This window comes from Rhinatrema bivittatum, chromosome 5, assembly GCF_901001135.1.
Source record: "Rhinatrema bivittatum chromosome 5, aRhiBiv1.1, whole genome shotgun sequence".
Taxonomy (NCBI): Eukaryota; Metazoa; Chordata; class Amphibia; order Gymnophiona; family Rhinatrematidae; genus Rhinatrema; species Rhinatrema bivittatum.
Genome location: NC_042619.1, coordinates 292,520,467 through 292,531,907, shown reverse-complemented (window position 1 = coordinate 292,531,907; position 11,441 = coordinate 292,520,467). Strand labels below are relative to the sequence as shown.

The following is an 11,441-nucleotide window of genomic DNA, read 5'->3' as shown; positions in this document are numbered from 1 at the left end:
TGTCAGGTGTGTCATGATGGGAAAAAGGTTGAGAACCACTGTTCTAGGACATTCTGCTTCATTAATATACAAGTACGCCATTGGCAGACAGGAGTTTGCAGACATCTTTAGATTTTGTTTTTTTTCTAAATTTTCTAATTAGTTTGTAATTTAAATAGTATTAATTTAAATAGTATTAATTTAAAACTCCTTTTTGTATGTTAACAATAACAATTTTTTATGATGTATTAACATAATTGATATTTTGGTGTTACATGAGTGCTCGTACTTTGTTGATGATACACAATATATTTGTTTTGAGCACTTGAGGCCATATTTTAACTGCCTTTTTGTTTTCTAGTTTATATATATATATATATATATATATATATATATATATATATATATATATATAGTGTATATATATATATAGTGTATATATATATACACTAAATTATCAAAAGCTCTGAGAGTAGGAAACAATTGTTTCCCCAAGAACTAAGGTTAAAGTTCAAAATGTGGTGTTGCTATGACTACTGATAATAACAATAACATCATTAATACGCAACTCTTACTAGCAGCATTGCTAACATTGTGAAACCCGATATTTACTTCCACTATGATCTTCTCGGTTTATGATAAAATAGAGCCAGGGCTGCGCGCGCGCGGCTCCAGAGAAAGTCCCGCCCAACCCTCCTTCTTTACAGCTTCCGCCGTAAAACCAAAGTCTTACGGCAGCCGGAAGTGAGGCAAGGCCGAGCCCGGGGGACGCCGCCTGTCAGTGGAAGGTTTTATTTTTATTATTATTCTCCTTATTGTACAGTATTAATAACGCGAAGCCCTTGTATGCCACGGTCTGTGTGGAGTTTGCCGCTGTGTGTCCGTAAACTACTTCCCTTTCCCTCGGGAAAAAGCGGAGGGGCCCAGCCGGAGGCGCTGTTAGTGGGGCGAGGAGTTGCCCCTGTGTAAGGTAGTTGGCCCAGCCAGGACCGGGGGCAGTACCAATGAACCCTAGTCTCGGGTGGGGAGGAGCGTTTATTTTCCTTTTTGCTCGGTGGCAGGTGATGAGGGTTATTATACTTTATTTCCTCTGTACCTTGTGGGAGCTGCTGAGAAGTTACGATCGGAGTCGAGATGCTGGGTTCGATAAACCTTCCTCTGTTCTTTATCTACCTGGGCCCCCCCACCTATTACCTCAACCCCATTGGCGGAAGGGAGTCGACTCCCTTATTTCAAGCAATACTTCTTCCTCCAAACATTTTCTCTGTTGACTACTAACCTCCAGAAATGGTTTAAAAAAAAAAAGTCACTGCCTGTAGGTCCTGACATCGGACCAGCGTAGATTTCGTTTGAGCAGGAAGTGTTCCTTGGTCTCTGGCACCGACCTAGAGAGACAAAAAAGTGGGTACCGTTGTATTCTGTGGTTTGTTAATTTTTTTTTCTTTTATTGGCCTTGCAGGCAAGGGGGGAGGAGAGTATATGTGAAGGAGTTACTGGACAATCATTCTTAATGTCTATGTTCTCTCCCACTGTCCTCCGTGCTGTGAGAGAGATGAGAGTTAAGAGTTTTGATAGGATCTGTACCCTCATCATTATTAAAATTGCCTTATTTTTAGTCTCCTAAATGCTGTCTTTGGGATACTAAAGGATGTGATTCTAAGCATTCTTCCCATAGGTACAACATAGGAAAACCCTTTAGTACATTTGGCCCATAAGAATATTTTTCTTAAGTTAGTGTTGCTAGTTCTTTTTTTGTTTTTAAGTTCCTGTTATGGCTTGGGTCCTCTTTTTTTTTTTTTTTATTCTGGGTTTTTTTTTCTTTCTCCTGGTGCTAATAATTTGAAATTTTAGTCTTTTGTTTTCAACTGTTGTATTGAAGTTTCTTTTCTTGCTCCTTTTTACCATTCAGATGGGTTACCAGTGCTGGTGATGTTTTTTTTGTTTCAAAGTTCTTTGCTTTCTCCTGCTCTAAGAACATTGACATTTTGAAATTCTTGAAAAATTCAGATGATATTAGCTTGGTATTTTCTTCTGTATTTGGATTCTGATGTGCTTCCCACCTACCAGTATGGATTATGTTTCTTGCAGGAATGTTAGTAGTTTAATTTCTTTGTTTCTTGAGTAAAGTCATGTGGACTTTGATAGTAGAAATAAAGGTAAACAAAACAAGCTGTAGGTGAAACTTTTTTTTGTTGGACTAATTACAGTTTTTTGACAAGCTTTTGAAAGCTATGTTCTTTCATCAAGTCAGTATAGATGATCTGATGAAGGGAGCAGAGCTTTTGAAAGTCAGTCAGAAATTAATTAAAAGTTAGTCCAGTTAGTGCAGCTTGTTTATTGGCTGTTATCTCTTTTTGCTTTAGATGCAGTCCTGGGGTGCATTACTGAAAGTTTGTATTTGTTTCCCAAAGGCTTTGTTGTGAGAATTGTCCATAATCCTATTCAGTGATTTCCAGTTTAAGCTATCTAACAAAGTCAAAACAGTTATTCTAATGACTCAGTTACTAAAGGACTTCCTGCTTTTTGTGAAGGAAACTTAAAATTTTCTGTACTATCTTAATTTTTCTTTCTTTGTTTTTATCATATCTATTTTAGCTGTGAAATTTCAGTGGGCTTCTCCAGTAAATCTCTGGCACTTGCAACTAATTGGATAATAGTAATTTTTCTTTTTCTATTAGCTTATTTTTTAGGTTTTAGAATCTAAGACCCAATTTATGTGATGGATGTTAAGAGTTTGGAAATTCTTTAGTTGTTAGATTGTAAGGACACCAAGGCTTGCGTTTTGGGGTTACAATTTCTCATCATGTCTTCCCCCACCCACAGAGACTCAGGAAGCGGCCATGAGGCAGCAGCAGGCAGCTGTGGCGGGAAAAGTGTTTATCCAGAGAGACTACACCAACGGCACGCTGTGCCAGTTTCAGACCAAGTTCCCTCCAGAGCTTGAGAATAGAGTAAGTAAAGATAATTACTACTTTATATGTATCATGCTTACTGTGTTGATAACCTTGGTGTCCTATGGGAATATTTATATGAGCCAGCTGGGTGATCCAGATGTACCCAAATGTTCTTGTCACCTCTTGGTGACAACATGGTGTGAGCATGCCTGTTATGCTTTCTCCACCCAATACCAGATGTTGATGACATAAAAGAAATTCTGCATGTTGGGAAAGACCTAATGAGGGTCATGTATATTGTAATGATGTAGCAATACTACATGATCCAGAACAGACCAGCCTAAACTCCTCACTAAAGGGGCTTTATTTTGTTTTACTGAACTATTCAGGCTCTCTGAGATTAATTTTTTAAGAATAGAGTGTAATTTTTATTTGCAAAGTTGATGAATAACTTAATTCCCAAACTTCACTTCTATGAATAGAAGTGCTAATGATTTATGAATAACAATCTTCTCACTTTGTACTTAACTCCAAAAAAGAAGTCCAAACATGTTTAAATTATGGGTTAGTTTTTCCCATGTCTGTTTCCACTGAGGCATTTTAGGTAAGGTGTTTGTATTCCTGGGTCAATCCAGTTATTTATGAATGGAAGTCTCATTGTTCTACTGCTTGCTTACAGTAAGTAGGCCTCCTTATTTGAAATTTTGATATTTTCAAAAACCTGGGGTAATTATCATATTGTTTGCTTCCTCCATGTTGTCATTGCTTATAAACTTAATACAGAAGGGTTAGCAAATCTTTAGAATTTTGCTTTTAGTAAAAATCCTCAACTTATAATTTTTAATGTATTTGGTTGTATATACAGGTATACAACAGACTATTCCTTCATGATTTCAGTCTTGTTGGGGCTTTTTTATGCTCTGTCATTGAAGTAATATCCTTTGCCATTCTTTAGAGGGATAGTCTTGTTAGTGTGGTGTAACAAAAATGACATGAAGTGGGTGGAACCTTAAAAACTAACCAGTTTGAGGCATAAACTTTCGAGGACAGAGTCCACTTCATCAGATGCATGAAGTGTTGTATAGAGATGGGTAAAATATATGGGGATAGGGGGGAATGGGTAGATAAGAACAAAGAGAAGGCATCGAAGTAGGCAGGCAAGGTGTGGAAACTGTGATAATAGCAGCATAGTCCAGACTACTGACAACTTGAGTGTGAACAGACAGAATGATCTGAGAACAGTTAAGTTATAGCTGTAGTGTGCCATGAAGCCATTGTCACTGTTCAGACCTAAGTTGATGGTGGTTGAGTTTTTTGACGAGTTCCAATTCAGCAGTTTCACACTGGAGTGTTGAAAAATACAATATTCATGGATATTCCTAGTCATACAATCTAGGGAAATCTATAAGTTTGGAGCAATAAGAGAAAAAGCTGTGGTTTCTTGTTGAAATCAATTTTGTAGCAGAAGCTGGAAGGGTACACTGCAGAATTTCATCTGATTATCATAATTTGCCCTTTGGGAGACTATCAGATACAGTTAAGATACCTAGGTGCTTGATCATGTAAGATATTAAAGACTAAGGAACAATTTAAAAATTTGCTTCTAAACTCTATAGGGATCCAGTATAATGAACTTAATGCTGGAAAAATATGATCCCATTGCTCCAAACCCAACAACAGACAACTGTGTTCTGAATCACTTATGATTACAGTAATCTAACTTGTTAATATCAAGTGGTTGGATAAGTACAGTCACATTTTGGCTTCTTCAAAAATGCTTTCAACTGATGAACCTGGTATAATTGGAGAAAAAATGGTCTTAGCCACTTAATATGTGGCACCATGGTCAATTCTTGGTCAACCAAAATTCCTAGTATCTGAGCTTGTTTGCTCCTTTTGAGTTACAAATCTCCTAGTAGGGTAATTCAGTAGGCTGAATGGTATGAATTGAAGACTTCCAGACCCACAAAACCCTGGTGGTCTGGGCATTCAATTTTAGCTGGTTTTGTTTCATCCAGGAAGCAATTTTTGATAGATAGCTATTATGCTGACTGACTTTCTCCCTGTTGGTGGCCAGTTCCAGATACAGTTGTATGTCTGCATACATCTGGAACTGGACCCCTTCAAAACAGATGAGATCTGTGAGGGCTCTGATATAAAGATTAAATAGGCTAGGAGATAGCTACTTGTGGAATCCTATATTGTGAATTCTAGGAGAGGAAGATTATTCCTTAAAAAAAAACAAACCAAAAACCTGTTGCAAGTGATCAGAATGAAAATTCTCCAGCCAGTTAAACTATCTCTAATACTTTTTGACTGGAAAGCAGAGTAATCTTTCTCTGTGGTTTGTCCAGTGTTCCCTCACATCTTCCCTTCTTGTTCCCTGGAAGGGAAGGGCTGAATTTGGGAGCAGAGTAGTTCTCTAATGTGGTATACCCTGTCCACTCTAGCCTCACTTGTTCACTGCATGCTGCTACCTGGAAGGGAAGTGGCTGGATTAGGAAGCAAAGGGCTTTCAGATAACTGGCACCATTTATTCACCATGTATGTAAGAAAATAGAGCTTTTAATATAGTAAGGTTCCAGTTTTCTCCAGAACCAACTGTTGGTTCTGAAAAGCCTTAATGTTTCTCTCTTTAGTCAGACAGGGTGCTAGGTTTCTTTGTATATTAAGTTACACTGGGTTCCACTATATTGTTTGCTCCCACTCTGCTTACCAATCCCATATGGTATCCTGAATGGGTCCCTCAGCAGCCATGCTTTTATCACCCACTGAGTTAAGTTTTAACGTCATGCCTTAATCCTAGCAAGGCTGAATTAGCCATGACACATGGGTGTCATCATTTGGCACCAAGCAGACCCATCTCTCTAAGTTAGAGTTTTTACTACTGAGCATGCACAGGAGTTCCGTGTGTGTGCGGCCTTTTGAACCCCTCTTTTGTCCAAACTTCTACTTAGATGTGTACTCTTGTTGGGGGGTTTTTTTTGTTTTTGTTTTTTTTTTTTTTTTGCTACCTTTTTTCATTTTTCAAAAGTTACTTACTTCAACTAACTCGTTTGCACTGCTTCAGCAGCCCCTTGACAGCATTTTTTAGTGCTGCTACAAAAAAAAAACAAAAACTGACCAGCTCCAATAAGGCCATTTCCAGTGGCTTCAAGAACTGTCTGTGGCCGAAAGATGTCTATCACAGACCGCCATGATATTTGTTACCAATACCTCAGTCCTTCACCACGATTCAGCCAACTGCTATGACTGTGGTCAAATGTCAACAAAGTCCCAGAGGAACAGGCCTTGGAAGATGGAAGTGCTTTGTATGTCTGTCAGTCTGAGCCATTCCTCCTCCCAGAGTTGGGCCTCCTCGGGCTGTATGCTGAGTTGAGAAGAAGCTTCTTGGGCACAACTTCAACTGTTGTGCTGGGCTCCAGATCTGCTGTAGTTCAGGGTCGAATAAGATGCGAAGCATCAAGTGCAGGTATCTGCAATCTTCTCTGCACACTGGGGTATTTCCCTTTCCTCACAGGGCCTGTCTACACAGAATAAAAAGAAGCACCAATTCTTTCCCCTAGTTCTGATTCAAAGGGCACAGCAGCCCATTGACCAGGGAGCTATATGGTAAAGACTTTCCTTACCCATTGATGGCCAGTGACAAGGAGATCACCTTCAACATCTCCTATCCAAGATATCAGATTTGTTCCCACAAGGGGGAGCTCTCATTAGAGCCAGGCAGAGAATGGAGGCCGGAACACCACCATATGGAGTAGGCCCCAGGAGTATTCTATTACTGCTACTTAACGTTTCTATAGCGCTACATGACATTTACGGTGCCATGCAAACACCACACAAAAAACAGTCCATGCTCAATAGAGCTTACAATCTATTAAGACAAATGTAGGACAAGAGACTTGGAGCATTTCATAAAGTGACTGGTTTAAAAAAGAAAAGAGAAAGTTAGTTAATGAGGCTTAAAGCAGACAATCAGGCCTAAGATTTAAAAGCAGCCTCAAAAAGGTGTGTCTTTAGATGGAATTTAAACATGGCGCGAGAGGGATCATGATACACCAGTTCAGGAAGACTTCCAATCATGCGGCGCAGCCAGGTGGAACCCATGGGGTCGGGAATTGGTGGTAGGGAAGGACACAGATAGGAGTGGCTTGTCTGATGAGCAGAGTGCACGAGGATGGGTGTAGAGAGAGAGGAGAAGTAGTAAGGTGCTGCAGAATGAAAGAGGAGCTTGAACTGTATGCAGGATCAGAAAGGGAGCCAATGCAGTAACTTCAGAAGAAGGCTATGTGAGTGTAGCAACTTTGATGAAAAATAAGTTTTGCTGTTCTTTGCCTCCGGCTAACTTAGCCCCCCAAGTTACTACCTCCTTGTTATATGTAACTTTCGCCTCTTGTTAAATGGTTGATTAAGTTCTACCCCTTGTTACATGTAAACCGATTTGATTTGAATTTACTCATGAAGGTCTGTATAGAAAAGTGTTAAATAAATAAGTTGTGCAGCTGAATTTAGGATAGAGAGAGAAACTGCTAGAGAAATTCCTCTCCAAGATGTCTGAGGACCCAGCCCCGATTGGCCTTGTCTTTGTTGGCATTATGGGCTAGTGTCCCTCCACCTTTGGACTCTGAGGAAGGCCTTACCTGACCCACTGGAGCACTCCTCTCTGTCTGAAGACCCCGCAAACTCTAAATTCTTGAATAAATTGGGTAAGGCAATTGGAAACACTGTAAGGCAAGGATCCCTGTGCAAAGGTCTCTGAGATACTATGGATTTTTGAAACTCCTGCTTAGCCAGCAGCAATACTGATTCAGTCGATCATTTGGGATCTCCCCCCCATCGTGGCCAGAAAACTGGACTTCAAATATAGGGTCCAGGCTTTGGTGTGGTCCAGCTGCTGCATTACTTCATGATTGTGGAGTCTGCATTGAAATAGGCTAAAAAGATCAGGATTTTCTCCAGTACCCTACTCTCCTCCCCACCTGGGCAAAGATCCTATGTTGTTGGATAGCTTCGGAATCAAGCTCTTCTAGAGCTCAATGCCCACTTTGCTGCTTACCAATTTTACATGGTACAAAACTTACATGGCAGCATCAATTAAATTGAAGACTCGTAGAGTTCTTCGACTAGGTACAGGAGGGAGGGATATCTCCTTTTTAATGAAGAGAAGTGTAAGCATTTTCTCCTCTGGTCAGTGTATAAATCATTCAACAGCATGGCAAGATCTGCTGCTACAGCAATTGGAATATGCTGGATGGCCTGGCTAAGTGCTAGCAGCCTACATGAGGACATTCATGTAAAGTTGGCCAATGTCCCCTGTTTTGGGGACAATGTGAGAGAAGCCATTGCCCACATTCAGGAACAGCAAGCAGCCATTCAATCTTTATTGACAGGAGCAGAATAGCCGTCTTTATTTAGATGTCCTTCTCTTTTATAAGCATCCCTTCTTCCAGAGATGCCCTTTCTGCCAATTCCAGCGGTATCGTGCCCCACCTATACTTTTGACACAGTAGCTTTGTGGATGTCTGGTAAGAGATGTCACCCTGGCGTGCCACCGCAGGCCCAAGCCAAGACTGAGTTTTTGACAAGTCTCGGTCCTTAGAACTCGACTCCCTTCAGTAAGGGAGGATGAATTCACCTGTTCCTCAGAGTGGCAGAAGATCGCCAAGGTCCATTGAGCCTCAAAATTGTGGGGTATCATTTTGTACTTCTGTCTCCTAGAATTACTTCGGTGTTTAGCCTTCAACTGAAATGTCTCACGCGATCTAATTCTGTCTCGAGGAGGCTTTGCTTCTCAACCAGCGGATGATAGAACCTTGTCCCTCCCAAAGACCATGACAAGTGGTTCTATTCCCACTATTTCATTATCCCCAAAAAGTCAGAAATTGAGACCCATCCTGGATTTACAAAGTCTGAAAAAAATCTATTTTATGGGAGAATTAAAAAAAAACCTCCATCATGGTGAGAGACTGGATATGTGCTCTGGATTTGAAAGATGCATATGTTCAAGTAACCATCCTTCAGAGTCATTAGTTTGTGGTGGATTCCTCTCACTACCAATACAAGATTCTTCCCTTCAGGCTGTTGGGGGCTCAGAGGATCTTCATGAAATGCCTAGCGGAAGCAGCAGCACACTTTTGTCACCAGGGGATTGCTTTTTCCTTACCTGGATGATTGTCTTCTGCAGGGAGTCCAATACCCTTGCCTGATAAGTTCCTGTAACTAGCCGGTCTGGTTTCTTCAGTTCCTAGGGTTCATAATCCAGTTTTGTCAGGTCAAATGTGGTTCCCACCCATTTCATTGGAGCTTGGATAGACTCAGTAAAGAAGAAAGCATTCCTTCCATCAGATTGGGCGTCCTGTCTTCAAGCACTAGTTCAGAACTTACTGCAGTGGAATAAATTCCTGACCTGAGCAATCCTAGTTGTTCTTGGGCACATGGTGGCAGCAGTGTATGTGAGCCTCTTGACATGCCTCATGAAAATGTCTCTTCTGTGAAGGCTAGATCAGAGTCCTGAAGGTGGATGCTACCCTTCATACTCTGCCTCATCAGGTAACATTGGTGATGAATACATCCACCAGGTGGTGGGGTGTGTACATGGGCCCTTTCTGAACTCAAAGGATCTGATCATCTGGATCTGGAATGTCTTTCAGATTTACCTCTTGGAGCCAAGAACCATTTGCCATGCATTGTTTTCTTATATCTCCTTCAGGGAAGGAGAAATCTGATCCAAACTGAGAGCCAAGTGGCAATGTTTTATGTAAACAAACAAGGGGACTCAACTCTGCATCCTTTGCCAGGAATCTCTCTGAAAATTTGGGAGTGGGCTCACAATCATAGCAAGTAACTTATCTTCCTGGAACCTCCAACATGCTGATGGATTATCTGAGTTTTTCATCCCCCCAAGTGGTCCCTGGACCAGAGTATGGCAGACAGTCTGTTTGACCTCTGGGATCATCCGTCAATTGATCTGTTGACAAGTTCAGATCTGCTCCAGACCCTTTTCTATTCAAGTGGGTTGCAAATCTGCTTTATACCTTTCTGCCGCTTCCAGTGATAGCGAGGGCAGTACAGAAGGTACTCAAAGCTCTGGCACATCTTATCCTCATGCTCCAGCTTGTCCCAGACAAGTGTGGTTCTTTTTTACCTCATCAGATTATCAGCCTGTCCTCCTTTACCACTGGGATTTGATCTCGCTCTACTAACTTAGGAGGAGGCTCGTCTGTCATATGAACCTCCCCTCCCTTAGCTTAATGGCATGGATATTGAGTGCTCACTAGTCTCATCGTTGTCACTATCTAAAGCAGTTGCAAACATAATGATTGTGGCCAGGAAGCAGTCTGCCAGATGAGCGTAGTTTCCAATGGAAACACTTTTCCTCTTGGTGTCAGTCAGGCTTCTTGAACCCAATCACCTGTGCTCCGAAAGATCTGCTTTAGTACTTGTTCTCCTTCTCCTCTTTGGGCTTTAGTACATCATTGGTCAAAGTGAGTCTCGGTGTCTTTGCTACTTATGCTTCAAATGGATGGAAAGCCAGTTTTCATCCGGCATATGAGACTTCCGGTTGCAAAGCTGCCAGTGCCATGGAATCTGTCATCTTGGCACAACTGCTGAAGTTTCCCTATAAGCCATTGGAGTCAATTTTCCAATCATTTTTTAGCTGGAAGGTGGTACTTTTTAGTTACTGTCACTTTTTGGTTAGAAGGGTCAGTGAGGTACAAGCATTGGTTCATTATTCTCCGTACCAACAATTACTTGCCCCAGGTTTCTATTGAAAGTGGTTTCAGCATTTCATTTGAATTGATCCTGTTTTGCTGAAATTTATTTCCAAAACCTCATGCCCATAAGAGGGAAGGCCCTCCAGTCACTGGATTATAGAAGGATCTTAGTCTATCTGAAGAGAACTCAACCACATTGGGCTTCTCAAATTTTTGTCTCTTACAACCCTAACAGATTGGGAATAGCTGTTGCCAAGCACATGTTTTACAGCTGGCTAGCTCAGTATATCATGCATTAGTATGCTCTGGCTAGCCTCCAGATCAGACTGTCAAGGCTCATCAAATAAGAGCCATGGCTACCTCTTGCTCACTTGAGAGCCTTGTTCATTGGAGACATCTGCAAAGCTGCAACTTGATCATCAGTTTACACCTTAATATCCCATTACTGTCTGGGCAATCTGCAAGAAGTGACGGCAACTTTGTGGGCAAGCAGTTTTGTGCATCCTATGCACCCAGTAGTCCACTCTTCATGAGAGGGTCCAAATTGCTTAAATGCTCTGCTGCAACCCTCAGTTTGAGACTCCTCATGTATCATGGCTAATTCAGTCCTGCTTGCTTACTGTAAATGGGGTTCTCCCTAGATAGCAGGTTGAATTGGCTATGTTTAATACCTGCCTGCTTCCCTGGAGTCGACTAGCTGAAGCTAAGCTTTTCAATTGACTAAGGGGTGCATACTCAATAGTAAAAACTCTACTGAGCTAGAGAGATGGGTCCGTTTTGTGCCGTCAGATGACGTCACTGTGTCATGGCAAATTCATCCTGCTGTCTACAGAGAACTCCATTTATGGTAAGC

The 11,441-nt window shown here is 41.3% G+C and overlaps 1 protein-coding gene across 3 annotated transcripts in view; it reads left to right on the top strand.

Annotated features, from left to right (window-relative positions):
• The first annotated feature begins 621 nt into the window (after positions 1 to 621).
• Positions 622 to 11,441, top strand: part of GOLGA7 (golgin A7) — a 68,360-nt gene continuing 57,540 nt past the window's right edge. For 2 of the 3 annotated variants that reach the window (XM_029604132.1, XM_029604130.1), the window contains exons 1-2: positions 622 to 756; positions 2,803 to 2,930. In XM_029604132.1, coding sequence (XP_029459992.1) covers positions 2,820 to 2,930 — 111 coding nt within the window. In that variant the 5' untranslated portion in view covers positions 622 to 756; positions 2,803 to 2,819. Of the gene's footprint in view, positions 768 to 2,802; positions 2,931 to 11,441 lie in introns of all 3 variants that reach the window. The other variant, XM_029604131.1, reaches the window with a different exon arrangement.